The sequence below is a fragment of the Hypomesus transpacificus genome, unplaced genomic scaffold (assembly GCF_021917145.1).
Source record: "Hypomesus transpacificus isolate Combined female unplaced genomic scaffold, fHypTra1 scaffold_449, whole genome shotgun sequence".
Lineage (NCBI taxonomy): Eukaryota > Metazoa > Chordata > Actinopteri > Osmeriformes > Osmeridae > Hypomesus > Hypomesus transpacificus.
The window spans coordinates 27,821-46,243 of NW_025813965.1; the positions used below are offsets into that span (position 1 = coordinate 27,821).

At 44.7% G+C, this 18,423-nt stretch overlaps 1 protein-coding gene across 1 annotated transcript; it reads left to right on the forward strand.

The window, feature by feature from the left end:
* The first annotated feature begins 204 nt into the window (after positions 1 to 204).
* Positions 205 to 17,678, forward strand: tbx5a (T-box transcription factor 5a). Its single transcript, XM_047017000.1, has 9 exons — positions 205 to 507; positions 1,329 to 1,501; positions 2,103 to 2,197; positions 3,710 to 3,829; positions 4,906 to 5,053; positions 10,581 to 10,733; positions 14,171 to 14,262; positions 16,383 to 16,603; positions 17,083 to 17,678. The coding sequence occupies exons 2-9, from the start codon at positions 1,358 to 1,360 to the stop codon at positions 17,676 to 17,678; spliced, it is 1,569 nt and encodes a 522-aa protein (XP_046872956.1). The 5' UTR covers positions 205 to 507; positions 1,329 to 1,357.
* Positions 17,679 to 18,423: the final 745 nt, after the last annotated feature.

Consider the following 18,423-nt stretch of genomic DNA (forward strand, 5'->3'; position numbering starts at 1 on the left):
AGCGAGAAAGAGGGAGAGCGGGAGAGAGCGAGAGCGAGAGCGAGAGAGAGCGAGAGAGAGAGAGAGAGAGAGAGAGAGAGAGAGAGAGAGAGCGGAGGGAGGGAGGGAGGGAGGGAGGGAGGCAGGAAAGGAAGAAGGAGGTTACGGACCTGCTCCACTGGAACACATCTACACGGTTTTGTGCTGTCAGAGGGGTATGCTTACCGTATAACGTTCCTCGAGTCTAAAATGTGCAATATCGCAACATAGAGCGTCCTGGAGCTTTCTAGCAAGAACCTTCAACAAGCATTCGCGCGTGTCGTTTCGCTTTATTGCACGCTTTCGTAAATCTGGACTCGCTCTGGAGAAAAAGGGGCAATCCATGGAGACACTGGATAGCTTTGTCAGGCGACTGGTTGGGATTATACATTGAATTGAAAGGAAACTCGTTAAACCATCGAACATTTAAAGAAGAAACGAGCAAAACGTTCCTACCGCAACTCTGAAAGTGACGTTTTTGTTTACAAGGTAAAGACGTTTCTGATGTTCTGAGAGCCGCGCGTTCCAGTGGGCAGAGATGTAGTTATTGTTATCGCTGTTCGTGTCAAATTCAGGCCCTCACAGCAGGGTTGTGCTGGCGGGCGCGCAGAGATGCCCATATTGATTTTATTGTTATTACTTTAGCTGAAGCATTTAATTTGCTGCAGATCGTCTTCTACTGCTTAGACGCTACAGGCCCTGAGTTTTTTTTGATTAACAATTAACCTATAGGCTTGAAAGTAAATGTATTTAAAATTGCAACGTAACATGGTGACTGCAGGCCCTGCATATTCTATAGGTTGCCAGAAACTATCTAGGCACATGAAAAGTATTGTTTCCTGTGCGGGTATTTTTTTCTTTTTGAGTTACAAATCATATCATTCTCACTTATTTCTTTCAAATTGTTTAGCTGTCCAATCCACACATGTAAACCTGTTGTAGTTGTGAGAAGTCCATCTTCAGCGTGTTTCCGTCATTGCCAGGATCTCACGTTCTGTAGGATGAGAAGTAGTCCTTAGTTAGGCCTCCTGACGTTTCCAACTGCTCAACAGTATACAAACTAAGATTGTGATGATCAATTACTTAAAGTGTCTGTGTGTGAGATAGAGAGCGTGCGTGCATGTGTGTATGTGAGGGAGCGTGTGTGTGATTATTTAGCCTATGTGTGCACACAGTGTGAAATCATGACCAAATTTCAGCCACAACTAATTTCAACGAGGTGAATGTTTTTATTGTTGATGCTCTAGACACATTGTAGACATAAACTCCAGTTTATGTTGCTAAAACGCGTCTTTGTTTGTCCGTGACAGTTGGGGCCTTGGCCTCCGAAACTCCAGACATGGCGGAGCAAGAGCAAACATTTGGCCTCCCAAGTTCGCCCAGCAATTCGGATTCAAAAGAATTAAACACGGAGACTAAAGCGGAAAAACAAAATGGAACTTCAACCAAATCTCCGTCCTCCCAGACAACCTATATTCAACAGGTCAGCTTCATGTCTTCTAACCGTGATCAAATGTGGTCAGACAGTGTGTTACTGTCCCGGGGTTGCAGAGACGGGACTTATGGGGCTGTAACCCATACAACCTACTAACTATCGCCTTCAAATCAGAATTTGGGGAAAATACAAGCATTGACCAACTTTATTTTGATTTATTTGTGTTACGTGAAATTAAATTATTTACGCATTTTATTAACTTATGTCCAGTAATTGTCTTGATGTATTTATTAATTCTTCAACCATTAATCAACCATTTTTTTATATTTATAATTTGTAGGCAAAAAATGTATGCTGTGAGATCCTGTCTTCTAGGGCATTGATCTTGTGATTTGTTGAAGAATTTGCAAAAAGTTGCAAAAAAATTTAAGAGAGGCTCGCGTGCTGGAGCCCACGGTGTCACTCCCTGTTATAGCCTAAGTTTAAATAACAAAACAAAAAAACAGTTTATTATAAAGATATTGATTGAGGAATCAGTTATTGGACTAGCTTGTGCTGTCCGTTCAGCTTCCCGTCTCGTTCTGTGTTGTGAAAGGCCCCTTACGGGACCGATCTTGAGTCTCATACTTTTTGAAATGTTACTTTGAAGGGAATGGAAGGTATCAAAGTGTACCTGCACGAGAGGGATCTGTGGGCGAAGTTCCACGAGGTGGGGACGGAGATGATCATAACCAAAGCTGGAAGGTAAGAAATAAGTTCGCAAACAAGTGTTCGCACATCCAAGGAACTATTCAGTAATTATATTGGAAAAATATGTTCGGTGGCACCTGCACAAATATGACTTATTCGGAAGTTACCTGAACAGTACTGATTAATTTGTGTTTAAAATGGCAAGTTAAAAGCTGTTTCAGAAATGTGTTCTATTGGTTTCTGTGGTAAAACATTAGTAAGGGAATCTAACAAAGATCTGATATACACAAATAGGAATTTTATGTTTGAGTTTCTCAAATATAAAGCGATGTTATCCTACACGGTTGTTTTCTGCATTGGCGTGGTATTTGCTGCCGGCCTAGGGCTGTATTAAAACACTCTGTAGGCTAAATGCAATGCTTAGGCTAATTAGGTCAAGGCGAGCCAACAAGTAAAAAATCTTCCTACTTTTAATGTCCATATTATTTTCAAGATGTTCTCTAGATTGTGTCAGTGGTGTAAACAAGCGATAGATGATCGAATATGATCAGTTTTCTTTTTTGATGAAAGAAACAACTTGGGCATTTGAGTGGTTATAACGAGCCGTGCCCGTGCCCTCTGACCTTCTTCAGATTAGCCTACACTGCTTCTGAACCGGTGAGGAATGAATAGTCAAAATAACGGAGGGCTGAGTGTGAACTTGAATATGCATGATGGTCGGTGGTCTCACCTCGTGTTAACAAATCGTCTGGTGGCTCGCAGGTATTTCTTATTCATTGCAGCACCGTCTCCATATCCACGGTGGGTGAGCGATTCGTGTTCTCCATTCAGAGCTGCATAAAGACCTCTTTATATTCACTTCATTCATTTCCTCACTTTTGGCGTGAGAAGTTATTAGCCAGCCCAGCTCAGCCTGCTACATTTCTCCTCACCATGGTGCTGGTACTACCGGTACTGCCGGTAGGCAACTGACTCCACTGCCATATCCCAACCGGAGTTCCACTATTTCTGTAACCTGGTGGGGCCCAGCCTTTTATTGCTATATGACTTTGAACTATCACGGTTATGTAGTGTTGCTGCATTTATAGCAAGCATTCTAAATATAACATTTGCGTGATAAATGGTTGGCCAGAATATAGGCTATAGGACCTTGTCTACATTTGGGATGTTTTGAATCGGGGGGAAAACTCCCAAATGAATAGGCCTGAGTCAAAATGTAGCTTACGGCTATGCTTCTGTTTTGGCAGTTAAAGATTAAACCATCAGCTTCTTCAGATCATCAAGTTGTTTCACCTTCTCTTTCAATTTCGCCCGTCCTTTATCAGGAGACATACAGTTGAGCAGAATCTTTATAGTGAACATGTCGAACGCCATAACAATTCTACGTTCCCACTGAACGTAAAAAATATGCAGGGTTCAAGTTCAAACTATCTAAGTTGCTCCCTTCTCAGTCAAATCTACTCGTTATATAGCTAAAAGAACATGTCGCTAAATACTTCTATTTCATGAATATATTTGTCTGTTGTCGTTTGTGATAACTATCATGTTATGTTGTTTTAATTCCAGGCGAATGTTTCCCAGCTTTAAAGTGAAGGTTACGGGACTGAACCCTAAAACTAAATACATCCTGCTCATGGACGTGGTGCCAGCTGATGACCATCGCTACAAATTCGCAGATAATAAATGGTGTGTAATTATATAAGTAAAACAATTACTTATATCCCCACTGATAATAACATGTACATTTTCATCAATTTAGCCAATTATTTTATCCAACGTGACATGTATTGCCAATGGACAGGACAGAAACAAAACTCAGAGGGACACAGTCCTAAAAGTATTTCAGAGGTGCAATAAGCAACCTGTAGCATGTAGACAAATTGTCTTCAAGATCCCGGAAGTTTTTAATCCAAATATGTGCCTTGTTTGAGCAGGCATCCCCGGTTATCTAAAAGCAACAGGCCTACTTAGTTTATTTTTTATAAACAGTCGTTTATGTTTCAGTTTTTTCTTCTGTTACGTTAATCTGGTATTTACGTTTTACAATTCTAATTATGTTTATTCGATAGGCCATAAGCTACCCTCCCTTTCACGGCATGAGCTTTGCTTAAGTCTCCTGCGAACATACAGATCCACTTGATTCCTCATAAACCGGGATGGTTATTGGAGTCCAATACCCTCAGCAAAAACACTCAAACCATTCGCTTTTTTATTCTGTTAACGAAACGCCAATGTATTTCGTGTTATGTCCTCCTAAAAATAGAGGCCAGAATGCGCGTGTGGGTCAGTGGTTCTCAATGGACAGTTAGCTTGTTTGAAGGCACATGTTAGTAACACCGATAATGACCTGTTCCGCGCATGTTCCGGAACTAATTGTGGACTTCTGTCTGACAACAATGTTGGACATTGCCAGTCTGCTACCTCTAATCTTGGCTGAGCGGTGAAACTAACTGAGTCTCAATCAGACGACTCTCAAAGATAGGAATACAACTTTTTTTTAAGTAGTTGGAATTAGCTCTGCTGTGTAATACCTTGCTCACGCAGGATTTATGATTTAAGAAAAAGTTATCTTTGGCTATATCAACCATTCTTCAAATCAAACATTCTTCAAATCAAACAGTGTAAAAACGACCGATATGATTTTTTTTAACCTAGGGCTACTTTCAAAAAGCCATTCAACAGTGCGTTTTGTTGTGGATAGTGTTCCTAGTGTTCAGACCGCGAGGCCTACTGTAGTAAACTAAGTGTAATTGTTGCTTCAGGTCCGTGACAGGAAAGGCCGAGCCCGCCATGCCCGGGAGGCTGTACGTTCACCCGGACTCTCCCGCCACCGGCGCGCACTGGATGAGGCAGCTCGTCTCGTTCCAGAAATTGAAACTGACGAACAACCACCTGGATCCGTTTGGACACGTACGTTTGTGATTTTAATTGTTAATATGTAGCCTATTATTTATTTATTATTCACGGGTTCTTAAAATTACGTCAAGCAACCGTTTAATATTTTCAATATGATAAAATGCATTTTAATAATTCATAAGGATACCGTTAAGGTAATCCACAAATCGTGGTCTACTGCGTGCCATGTGATCATGAGTGTCTATAAATGGCGTCTGGAGTTTTCTCCGGGTTGGGGTGTGGGTGACTTTGTGGCTAAATTAGACCTGGCAGAGAATTTCACTAGTTTTAACTCAAGAGTGCTGATCCTTTGTGCAAAACATAAAAACAATATAAATAAAGATGCGAAAATATGTTCATTTGTGATCAAGCTACATCAAACATTAGCCTATGTATTTGAAGACTTGAAAAATAAACTAGCAATGAGCATACAGATGAATGAGTAATTTCTAGTTTATTAATTGAGCTGTGTGGATTTGTTTTGGCCTATCTGGTGTAGAATTGGTTTCTGGTCACTGTTGATTTCTGGTCACTGTTGGTTTCTGGTCACTGCTTGGGTGGGAACCTTAACCCAGAGAATGTGGTTTGATCCCACAATGTAAGTGTATGCAAATTGATCATAGAAGCTCTTTAATAAGCTTATTGATCAGTGTGTAGTCACATACTCTTGTTATTCTCTGATAAGAGTGCAGGTCACAACAGATAGTGAGTTAAGTTCTGATTCTGTATGAAAACTTCTCATATTCATTAATGTTCCGTTTAGAATTAAAAGTATTTTCTTTCTGCTAATTTGTCTATTAACAGTTGGTGGCATGCTCCTTCTGTTAAGTAACAAACACACAAGCACACACACCCACCCACACACAAAAACACACACACACACCCACCCACACACAAAAACACACACACACACCCACCCACACACAAACGCACACACACACCCACCCACACACAAACACACACACACACCCACCCACACACAAACACACACCCACCCACACACAAACGCACACACACACACACCCACACACAAACGCACACACACACACACCCACACACAAACGCACACACACACACACACACCCACACACACACACACACACACCCACTTTCCCAAGCGCACACACACACACCTATCTGTCCTGATCCCATGGCCTATTGGCTGGTGTGTGAGTAGTGATAGTGATTGCTGCCATTGCCAAACCCAGCTGGTAGAATGAAACATGATCCTGGAATGTGAGCAGTGTTGTAAATTTCTGGCCCTGAATGCATTTTTGATTGGTTGCAGTGGTTCCTGGCCTAGCCTCCTTCGTGCTGTGAGACAGCATCGAGGGATTCATAAACGACAAACTGGTGCCGGTCCAGAAAGTCTTTCCATGGGCTTGTTGGTCCAGCTGGTTGAAATAACTCTGAGACATTTTATAATTACAGACATGAAGCTGAAACATAGCGGCGCTGTAGATCCAGTCTGTTAGAGAAGGTCTGATCCAGCCTGTTAGAGAAGGTCTGATCCAGCCTGTTAGAGAAGGTCTGATCCAGTCTGTTAGAGAAGGTCTGATCCAGCCTGTTAGAGAAGGTCTGATCCAGTCTGTTAGAGAAGGTCTGATCCAGCCTGTTAGAGAAGATCTGATCCAGTCTGTTAGAGAAGATCTGATCCAGCCTGTTAGAGAAGATCTGATCCAGTCTGTTAGAGAAGGTCTGATCCAGCCTGTTAGAGAAGATCTGATCCAGTCTGTTAGAGAAGATCTGATCCAGCCTGTTAGAGAAGGTCTGATCCAGCCTGTTAGAGAAGGTCTGATCCAGCCTGTTAGAGAAGGTCTGATCCAGTCTGTTAGAGAAGGTCTGATCCAGCCTGTTAGAGAAGGTCTGATCCAGCCTGTTCGAGAAGATCTGATCCAGTCTGTTAGAGAAGGTCTGATCCAGCCTGTTAGAGAAGATCTGATCCAGTCTGTTAGAGAAGGTCTGATCCAGCCTGTTAGAGAAGATCTGATCCAGCCTGTTAGAGAAGGTCTGATCCAGCCTGTTAGAGAAGGTCTGATCCAGTCTGTTAGAGAAGGTCTGATCCAGCCTGTTAGAGAAGGTCTGATCCAGTCTGTTAGAGAAGGTCTGATCCAGCCTGTTAGAGAAGGTCTGATCCAGCCTGTTCGAGAAGATCTGATCCAGTCTGTTAGAGAAGGTCTGATCCAGCCTGTTAGAGAAGATCTGATCCAGTCTGTTAGAGAAGGTCTGATCCAGCCTGTTAGAGAAGATCTGATCCAGTCTGTTAGAGAAGATCTGATCCAGCCTGTTAGAGAAGATCTGATCCAGTCTGTTAGAGAAGATCTGATCCAGCCTGTTCGAGAAGGTCTGATCCAGCCTGTTAGAGAAGATCTGATGCAGCCTGTTAGAGGGTCTGATCCAGCCTGTTAGAGAAGATCTGATCCAGCCTGTTTGAGAAGATCTGATCCAGTCTGTTAGAGAAGATCTGATCCAGTCTGTTAGAGAATATCTGATCCAGCCTGTTAGAGAAGATCTGATCCAGTCTGTTAGAGAAGATCTGATCCAGCCTGTTAGAGAAGATCTGATCCAGTCTGTTAGAGAAGATCTGATCCAGTCTGTTAGAGAAGATCTGATCCAGCCTGTTAGAGAAGATCTGATCCAGTCTGTTAGAGAAGATCTGATCCAGCCTGTTAGAGGGTCTGATCCAGCCTGTTAGAGAAGATCTGATCCAGCCTGTTAGAGAAGATCTGATCCAGCCTGTTAGAGAAGATCTGATCCAGCCTGTTAGAGAAGGTCTGATCCAGCCTGTTAGAGGGTCTGATCCAGCCTGTTAGAGAAGGTCTGATCCAGCCTGTTAGAGAATATCTGATCCAGCCTGTTAGAGAAGGTCTGGTCCAGTCTGTACACACTCAGCCCTCAGGGCTGCCCTGCCCTCATGGTCTATAGGATGGATACAGATCAGTGGTAGAACATGGGGATGGGTATAGCTCAGTGGTAAAACATGGGGATGGGTATAGCTCAGTGGTAGAACATGGGTATGGGTATAGCTCAGTGGTAGAGCACGGAGATGGGTATAGCTCAGCAGTAGAGCAGTTGACTCTAGATCAAGATTTAGCAGGTTCAAAATCCCCCCCTGTATGTTGCCATGGTAGTGTCTGCTAAATGAACGTATTATGACCATAAGTGCATGCACTTGATTTATTTACTGTTATTTACTTACTGGTTGGTTGTTTTGATAGTGAAAGGGTGACCTAGAAATGAAAAGTGTTTATTATTATGATAAAAAAGAATGCTAGGATGGATGATTGGAGATATAGGTCTTAGGTCAAACCACATCCCCGGGAAGCAGGAACTGAGAACCACTGATTTGTTTTGGTTACTCTTCAGATTCAGTTTTCGTTGTGGATTCTGGACACATATTGCAAAATGGAAGATTTTGCAATTGGAGAATGAGTGTGTCCCCTGTCAATTGCTATGCTCCCAGTAATAAAGATCTATTTACCTTGATAGTCGGTATTTTAGGTAGCAGGATATTCCCTGGGCTGCACTATGAAAGGCTCACTGACACCTCAAGTCCGCAGAAGAATCTCAAGAGTTCCCATCGCTGGTTCTTGGCCCGTCGTTCCAAAACAAGCTTTGATCTCCCTGCTCTCCACTCCAGGACCGTTTGTCCGTGTTATTCGTCTTGGTCATAGCGTTCTCCCTCGTCCGGGCGGTGTGTTCCCTCCAGGAGAGGCAGCCGGTGGATGTCCCAGTGTTTACGTCTTGTTGGCAGTAGATGATGGTGTACAAAGCCTGTTAATCCCAGGGCAGGAGGGTCGTCTCTGATGTGGGGGGGCATGAAAGCAAGGGGCAGCCGGCCGGGGGCAGGGTGATCCCTCACAATCCTTAAACACTATCACAGAGGAGGGGGCTCCGGGGGGCTCTGGGATGGGGGCCGGGGGCAGGGTGATCCCTCACTATCCTTAAACACTATCACAGAGGAGGGGGCTCCGGGGGGCTCTGGGATGGGGGCCGGGGGGGCTCTGGGATGGGGGCCGGGGGGCTCAGGGATGGGGGCCGGGGTTGAGGCGTGTGCTGGGGCCCCTGGGTGGTCCTCCTCTCCAGCCCCCCTCCCCCCACCCTGTTCCCTCTCTCACACACACACACAGAGGTTAGGAAAGCAGTCTGTGGTTGGTGTTGGGAAGACTAGTCTTGCAGTTGACACCATACATCCACACACACATACCACACACCCATACTATCACACACACACGCACACACCACACATGCGCACACACACCATGTTTTTGTCAGAATATACTTTTTTTTTTATAATTCTTATACACAAAAGAAAGCAAAAGCATTTCATGCAACCCAGTTTCTGTTGATATTTGACCAGAGGCGACTATTTTGGACACACATTTTCCAGTGTCTGAATCAGAGTGGAGAGTGTACTGGGGTCATGGCTGGGGATGCCCCAACAGGAGGGGTCAGAGAATCTTCTCACTGATGTCTGCAGTGTAGGAAGAAGGTATACAAACAAGCCTGCAGCTAGCTGGCAGGAGGGGCAGGAGGGGGCAGGAGGGGGCAAGAGGGGGCAGGAGGGAGACCTTGCAGAGGACAAGAAAAAAAAGTTTTGTTATCTCTAAATGGATTTAATTCAATTAAAAATCATTACATCGCTCACGGTTGATGCCCGCGACTCCATACTCTGTCAGAATAATTAAACTAAGACCTGCAGATCCTGGAGCCCGGCAAAGGAGGACCTGGGTTAGGGTAGTCCAGGGCTAGGGTTAGGCTCTGAGTAGTCCAGGGCTAGGGTTAGGCTCTGAGTAGTCCAGGGTTAGGGTTAGGCTCTGAGTAGTCCAGGGTTAGGGTTAGGCTCTGGATAGTCCAGGGTTAGGGTTAGGCCTTGGATAGTCCAGGGCTAGGGTTAGGCTCTGAGTTGGCCAGCTTCTTTAAGTCACCAGGCTTGCCCTTGGCTGGATTTATCACTTGGCACTAACTAGGTTACCATGGTCAGGGAGAAAGCAGGGAAAGGGTGGCCAGCCATGTGCTACACAGTAGGAACTCATTTACTTGGTGTATTTGTAATGTCGGGTAGATAGCTTTGTGATGTATGGAAAAATGATCCACTGAGGCTATATACAGTTACATAATGGTGGTTGAATTCATAATGTGATTATATACTGTGGATGTGTGTGTATCTCTCTCTGATCCATAAGTCATGTGCAGCTTTTGATTCAAAAATATTTAAGAAGAAAAAAAAATATATATAGGCCCATATATATATTACATGCAACTGTATTTAAGAATTGTATTTTTGCACAATTTTCTTTCTTTCATTTTCGGTATAATATTGGTCAGATTTGTATTATTGTTAGATTGTAATATTTTCCCGTTCCTGGTTTTCATTGTCTGAATGAACCGATTTAACGCCATCAAATTAAAACCTTAATAACTGTGAAACAGTGATATTTGAGCCCTGAATTGGGATCTCATTGATGTTTGGTTGGGATTATGTATTTGTCAGGAATTAACAAAGTACAAAAAAACGATTAACGGCATTTTCTCACTTCAGATTATCCTGAACTCGATGCATAAATACCAGCCCCGGATTCACATCGTTAAAGCGGATGAAAACAACGGGTTTGGATCTAAAAACACTGCGTTCTGCACCCACGTCTTCCCTGAGACAGCCTTCATCGCAGTCACGTCCTATCAGAATCACAAGGTAGGTCCACTTCCGTGGTCTCTCAATCTCTCAATCAAACAACAAGAGGTGACTACTAATGTATGTGGACCAGAACAATCATATCATCATTTTAAACGTAGGCCAATTTGTATTGTAGCCTCCTTGCAATTCAACATTTGGTTTTAAATAATCAAAGCACTGGAAGCCATGGGGAGTGTTCATGGTTTGAGAATAGTGAAAGATCGTGACTGGTGAACAATTGAACAATCGTGTGTCCACAATGTAATTGCGTTGTAAATTTAGAAATGACGCTAAACTATAAACGAATCAGTCATATATACACCCTAGCTGCTCTCTACAGTAGGCTGGCTGTGTGTCCGCTTCAGAAATAGTCTTGTACCGACGACTGAGCTCATTACCAACGATTGAATATAAAGCGGGTGGAATATATCCTATCACCGCAAACTGTCTGTTGCAGCGACATGTTAACGTGAGCACAAGATATGTCTGATACCGTATCATTGACAGATGTGAGACTTATGGGACTGAGGATAGCGCATGTCTGAAGTATTGGATAGACATGACCTCGAGACATTTAGAAGTTGGAGTGACTGCATGGTCCGCGTTCCACTTTCGCCGAGTGAACAGATTAGGCTGAAATGGTGATCGTGCCGGGTGCCTGAGTTAAAACGCATGCGTTGTCTTACTTAAATGCAGTGTGACTTTAAAAGCTCTGTATGTCAGTCTGTAGATGTTATTTTATTATTAGGCTATAATGACACCAGTCTACTAATATTGTAGTGAGAGGTTGTTTGTTGTCTGAACGTGTAGCCAAATTCCCTGACATTTTCAACAGAATCTCCGAGGTGTTACGAGTTTTACAGACGAATATTTGTGTATAGGTCTAGTCTGGGTCAGTTTGCACAATAGTCGTTACATTTAATCATTGTGCAGAAAGATAAATAGGCCCTATGCCTATTTTTCATGAATGTAGAATAATGGGTTCAAGGCCTAAAATCTTGTTTTAGGTTAATTGTGCTCGGCCGGTTGTCCCTTATTGGCAGACTTATTATTCATTAGTTTGTTGTCTCCCGAATGTTGATTTATTTTGAACTTTTAAAGCATGAATAATGCTGATGAAAGAAACTAATTAGGATATATAGCTTTAATCAACAATCAGTAGGCTAGTAATTCCAAATTAGTTGTAAGAATAACGTGCACTTTCAACTTGTTTAATCCATCATTTATTTTATGTCCTAGCCTATCTATGTAGTCTACTATATAGGCCTAACACAGTGTGCTTTACAATATTTACTTTGCTTAAATAAGAAAACTAAGTCTTATTAATTTTCATTGAATTTCGACGCTAATTTAAGTTTTGGAGCGCACTAACAAAGTCTATTTAACATCCGTCTTTAACTATGTAGATGAAAGATTCTGTGAATATGGGTAAGGGCACGAGGGCCCTTTATGTGTCCGGAGCCAATCCGAATTCTCAAAAACTCTGGGAACAGGAAGTCCAAATCACTGACTCTCTGAAGAAACCATTCATTACTTTCGAGTTTTAAGGGGCTGAGATTGCAACACTAGGCTAATTATTTTTGCCAGAGCTTGCCAGACGTCCAGACAAACATCCATTTAAGATTTCTTGTTTTATCACCAGTGTCTGATCAAACAATGTTACATATACCAAAAGGGTTTTTGCGTCATGTGTTGTGGAGAACAGGGCGACCCACCGCGCCCAGGCCAGCTTCACCTGAGGAGCAGATTCAGGAATGAGGGAGAATTTTAAGCAGGAATGGCATTCTGAATAAACCTGGTTTGTTTCTCAACTAATTCATGAAATTGATGTTATTGCATGTGTGGAAAATATATTTTTGCTATTAGGCTATATTAATAGGTTTTATAGAGAGGAAGATAAAAAAACTTTGTTCCTATAGTAGCTTATGAGGTAATGCAAGATAATTTTCGCCTAATAGTAGAATCGAACTGACTTGGTTGTAAAAACAAAAAGTTCACTTTGCGGGCTAAAGAAATACAGGGTATTTGTATCAATTAGACATATCTAAAATCAAATCCCCATAAATGTGTTCTGAAGGCCTACGGCAGCGTGCCACTTTAGAAGACAATGTTTTACCTTGAGTCTACTCGTAGGCCTACTCTGTGCCGTTTTGAATAAATCTATTTTGTGAATGACGTTAAGGCCTAATTTAAAATTCGAAAACCCAAAAAACGCAAACTAATTTTGTTTATTTAATGTTAATTTAACAATACACGTACATCTGCAAAATATCAGGTCTCAAGGCTACGCTATTTAAAAGTGGGACTTGGGCTTGAAAAAAAAATATATATATTACCGTAAATGCATGTTTCGAAACCAAGTGAATGTTTAAGTAGCCGTATAGGCTTCCTAATAACTGAAGGTATAGTTTCACATTTTTGATTCCAATGAAAATCTTTCTTTTGCCAAAAGAACCGTGCGTTAACGAGAAGCTAAGACGCGTGTGTCTCAACAAGATATATTTTACAAGGTTTAGGAGAAAGTGTGAGCCAGCGCGTGGACAAAAATCCAGTTGTCAGGAGGCGGGAACCACACCAGACTCGTGAGCTAATCACCTGTCAAAACGCTCTCCTTACCAGAGGGTTATCCCCTAAACCTGGCAACCTAGATACAATTTTAGGAATCTGTTAAAAGTATTATTTCTTCATTATGTTCTTTTTTATTGTAACCAACATTTTAGTGGCGCGTGGGCCATATCTGGCCGAAAACCGATACTTATTTCAAGTAGGTCTAGTCCTGTCCTGTAGGCTTATGTCCATGTGAAGGAGCGAATGATGGTTGCCACGTAGGCTGTTAGCCCTCACACGTCTAGCAGACCTGAAGCTAGCATGGTTTGGTTGGCTGTAAATTAACCTCGTCTGCTAAAACATGCCAGTCACTTTCTGATGAAAACTTACGTTTCATAGACGTGATGAACGAATAATAGGCTACAGGCCACATGTCCATCGTCGATTTGCTGTAAAGAGCTCTGCTTTTCCTTTAATAATTTGGAAAAGCTGCTAGGGCCATTTTACCTTGCGGCGCTTGACCCTGTCACGCAACCTATGAAATGGTCGGTTTTGAGCTCCGTAGACCTGGTTTGTGACGGTGTCTCTCACGAAGTGGACCGCAGCGCGTGGCCTGAGATGTTACACGTGAAGATCATCAAGTCACATGTGTAATGTAAAGTTTATAAAGTGGCAGCATTTCAGAATGAAATATTTGTTAAATGGCTTTAGAATTGTATATTATAAGAAAGTCATGGGAAAATGTACCACTAAATTGTTTAATTTGATCGTTTGTTTCAGCAAAAAAGATTGACATGTCCAACAGGATAATTGTTTAATTAAAAGTTCAATGGAAGGTTGAATCCAGGCCAGCATACTGCAAATGTTCAACTGTCCCAGCGATGATAAAGCGTTTGGCTGTTTTGCAGATAACACAGCTGAAGATTGAGAACAACCCGTTTGCCAAAGGCTTCCGTGGGAGTGATGACATGGAGCTGCACAGGATGTCCAGAATGCAAAGGTAATTACCAACCCTCATCCCTTTATCAACCTTCATCCCTTCACCAACCCTCATCCCTTCACCAACCCTCATCCCTTTATCAACCCTCATCCCTTTATCAACCCTCATCCCTTCACCAACCCTCATCCCTTTATCAACCCTCATCCCTTCACCAACCCTCATCCCTTTATCAACCCTCCACCCCCCTGCCACAGCCTCCACCCCCCTGCCCCAGCCTCCACCACCCTGCCCCAGCCTCCACCCCAGCCTCCACCCCCCTGCCCCAGCCTCCACCCTAGCCTCCACCCCCCTGCCCCAGCCTCCACTCCAGCCTCCACCACCCTGCCCAAGCCTCCACCCCCCTGCCCCAGCCTCCACCCTAGCCTCCACCACCCTGCCCCAGCCTCCACCCCCCTGCCCCAGCCTCCACCCTAGCCTCCACCACCCTGCCCCAGCCTCCACCCTAGCCTCCACCCCCCTGCCCAAGCCTCCACCCCCCTGCCCCAGCCTCCACCCTAGCCTCCACCACCCTGCCCCAGCCTCCACCCCAGCTTCCACCACCCTGCCCCAGCCTCCACCCCCCTGCCCCAGCTTGACCCCCCTCTGGCCCTGTGATGTAAGTGTTGAGCGCAGACTCCAGTCTCCATGTTGAAGCCTTTCATGGCTTATCTGGCAAGGCCTCAGCGCTGCTCTCTCTCTCTCTCTCTCTCTCTCTCTCTCTCTCTCTCTCTCTCTCTCTCTCTCTCTCTCTCTCTCTCTCTCTCTCTCTCTCTCTCTTTCTCTCTCTGTCTCTCTCTCTCTCTTTGTGGAAAACACGTTTTCAAAGAAAAAAATCTGGCCTGCACCCCCCCCCCCCCCACCCCCCATCAGAAAAAACCAAGGCGTTGTGCTTTCTAAGGGAGAAATGTTTAAATTAGAGACAAACATGGAAGAGCAGTTTTGTTTTTCACACAGCACTGTTGGGATGGCTGTTAGTTGAAGACGGAGAGTAAAGACTTCTCAAATGGGGTAGAGCCTACAGAGCCTACAGAGCCTACAGAGCCTGCAGAGCCTACAGAGCCTGCAGAGCCTACAGAGCCTACAGAACCTACAGAGCCTATAGAGCCTACAGAGCCTATAGAGCCTACAGACCCTGACTCTGCAGGTAAATTGAGGGTAGTACTTTATGACGAGAAGGAAAATTGGCAAACTTGCAAAACAATAAAGTGGAGAAAAAATAATATATTTCCTATTTTTATTTTTCAGCTTGAAGCACTTTAATATGAGGGTAGTTTTTATAAATACTCTAACAAGGATTTAACTATTCAGATGTGAGATCAGCACGGGCAAATGTTGATGAAGTAGGTGCATGTCAGAAGATTATACCAATGTGAGCCATGGAGATATTCTACGTAGAAAATTGTAAATGAATAAAGCTGGCGTGGAGCCAAACCAGCCTCGTCAGTCCTACGTGCCACAGCCAAGTACAGTACGCTCTGCCGCTCTGCCGGTCTGCTTGTGGTTAGGGTTTAGAAGGGAGAGCTTATTGCAAAAGCAGGTCACTGGTTCAAAAGAAACAGCCGCTAGGAATAACAGAAACACAAGAATTGTAGCAGGATGAGCTACTCACGGGTCTCCATGATGACCGGCACAGGAAGACATACCGTCTCCCCGGTAACGCCTCCTCCGGTGGCATCCCCCTCACCGGGTCCTGGGGAGAGGGAGGGGGGGAGGGGGGGGTGACGAGATCAGGGGCGTTTGTTAGTAAGGTTGGGTACCGAAACCCGGTTCCACTATGGAACCGGTTCCTACGCAACCGGTACGAATCAAACCGGATTAGAACGCACCTTTCATGAATCTCCTTAGTGTTAATAGTGTTACTGTTATTTATTGTTAGATTGTTGGAGTTGTGTATTAGGTGAGTTACCTATTATATATTTAAATAGGCTACTTTAAAACGTAAATGTAGGCCTATTGTTACATTTAAATAATTTTCCATAAAATAATTCTTTAAAAGAGACTTTCTTTGATTACTTTCATTTTTTATTTTTTCAAGAATCGGTTTAGGAATGGTTTAGGAATCGGAATTGTTTTAAAAGCTAACTGCAGTGTGTGTTCTGGCATGTTAGCATAGCTGAGCTAACCGCTCCTGTGTCCCGCAGTAGCAAGGAATACCCGGTGGTGCCCCGCAGCACGGTGCGCCAGCGCGTGGGCCCCAGCCAGAGCCCCTTCAGCGGGGAGGTGCAGGGCGTGGCCCCCCCCCTGGGCTCCCAGTACTCCCACTGTGAGAACGGGGTGACCAGCACCTCCCAGGACCTGCTGCCCCAGGCCAGCTCCTACCCCCAGGAGCACAGCCAGGACTACCACTGCATCAAGAGGAAAGGTGAGGCTACGCGCATGCTAATGCTCATTTCAATACATAAAATGTGCACACCCGGATATTCTTCAGTGAAGATGATGTAGCTACTTTCATAGCTGTTCTCTATATCTCAGCTGAATGAGGGTTAGGGTGAAGGAATCAGATGGCTGAGCGGTTAGGGAATCAGGCTATCAATCAGAAGGTTGCTGGTTCGATTCACGGCCGTGCCAAATTATGTTGTGTCCTTGGGCAAGGCACTTCACCCTACTTGCCTCGGGGGGAATGTCCCCTGTACTTACTATAAGTCGCTCTGGATAAAAGCGTCTGCTATCTAACTAAATGTAAATGTGAATGAATATTAAATCTCAGCTTCATCGATCTCTCTGAGATCACTTAAATAGTTGACTTCAGTCCAGCGTGTAACTGATGCCCAGAGTGTGCACTATGCCCAGGCTTGTGTGAAGGGTTCCTCCTGACTAACATCGCTGCCTATCTGTCAGCAGTGGAGGATGACTGCCACTCAGGTGAGCACAGCTACAAGAAAGCTTACCTGGAGAGTTCCTCCAGCGAGGACGACCATTACTATCGGCCCATCAGTTACCCCCAGACCCTGGGGCTCCCCGGCGCCCCCTACAGGAGTGAGGCGGCGCCGCGGCAGGCCTGCATGTACGCCAGCTCCACCCAGGGCTCGGAGCTCGTCCCCAGCCTGGAGGACATCAGCTGCAACACCTGGCCGTCCGTCTCGCCCTATGGAGCCTGCTCGGTCGCCACCATGCAGCCAATGGAGCGCCTTCCCTACCAGCACTTCTCCGCCCACTTCACCTCCGGACCCCTGGTGTCCAGACTGGGCGGGGTCACAGGCCACGCCTCCCCGCAGCTGGGTGACGCCCACCACGCGATGTACCAGGGTTCCATGTCCCATCAGGCCTTGGGGCGGCAGTGCAGTCCTGGGGGCGCCATCCAGACGCCCCCCGGCGCCGGTCTCCAGGGCAACGAGTACCTGTACTCTCACGGCCTACCTCGCACGCTGTCCCCGCACCAGCAGTACCATGCCGTGCACAGCGTCAGCCTGATGCCTGACTGGAGCGAGAACAGCTAGAGGCTCTCTGAGACATGGGGCTCTCTAGGACCAGGAATGGGACAGAGGGCCATTCTATATTTATATTTTCGGAAGCTATTCTCGGTGGGTCGAGTGAGATTAGTGGCTGGGACTGAAACTCACAGTTGTGGATGTTGTGGCGCTCTGGAGGCTGGGACGCGTGCAGAGCGGATGTTGCTGGAAAGGATGAATGGACCCAGTAGCAGCTTCATCTACAGACACTCAAACTATCCTGGGTTAACAGATGAGAATTTTATATCACAACGTTCAAAAGCATATTATGTTTTCTTTCTTTTTTTGTCTGTGACAGTAGAAAGTTCTCACCCTTATTCTGTAGGTTGTATGTCTTAGATTTTGTGTAAAAAATTATAATACAAAAATATATGATATCGTTTGAGGCCTGTTATACCAACCTGGAAGTGTCATGTTTGAGGCCTTCACCTTCTAGGGAAGATAATGTCTTCTTATTTCATACTGCAGCATACGCACCACAAAACTGAGTTTTAAACTCCTGGCAGATTCGTTTTTTAAATTGCAGAATGTAAAGCCAGTTATTTCTCTGCCTTGTAGAGTTAAAACAAGAGAATGATAATAGACGGATCTGGGATTTAAACCCGGGCCTATGCCAGACCAAACCCAAACAGCTGTAGGGCTAGATCATAGGCCAAACCTGGGCCAATCCCAGGACACACTCAGGCCACACCCAGGTGAGATTCAGGCCAGGCCACACCCAGGCTAAATGTGG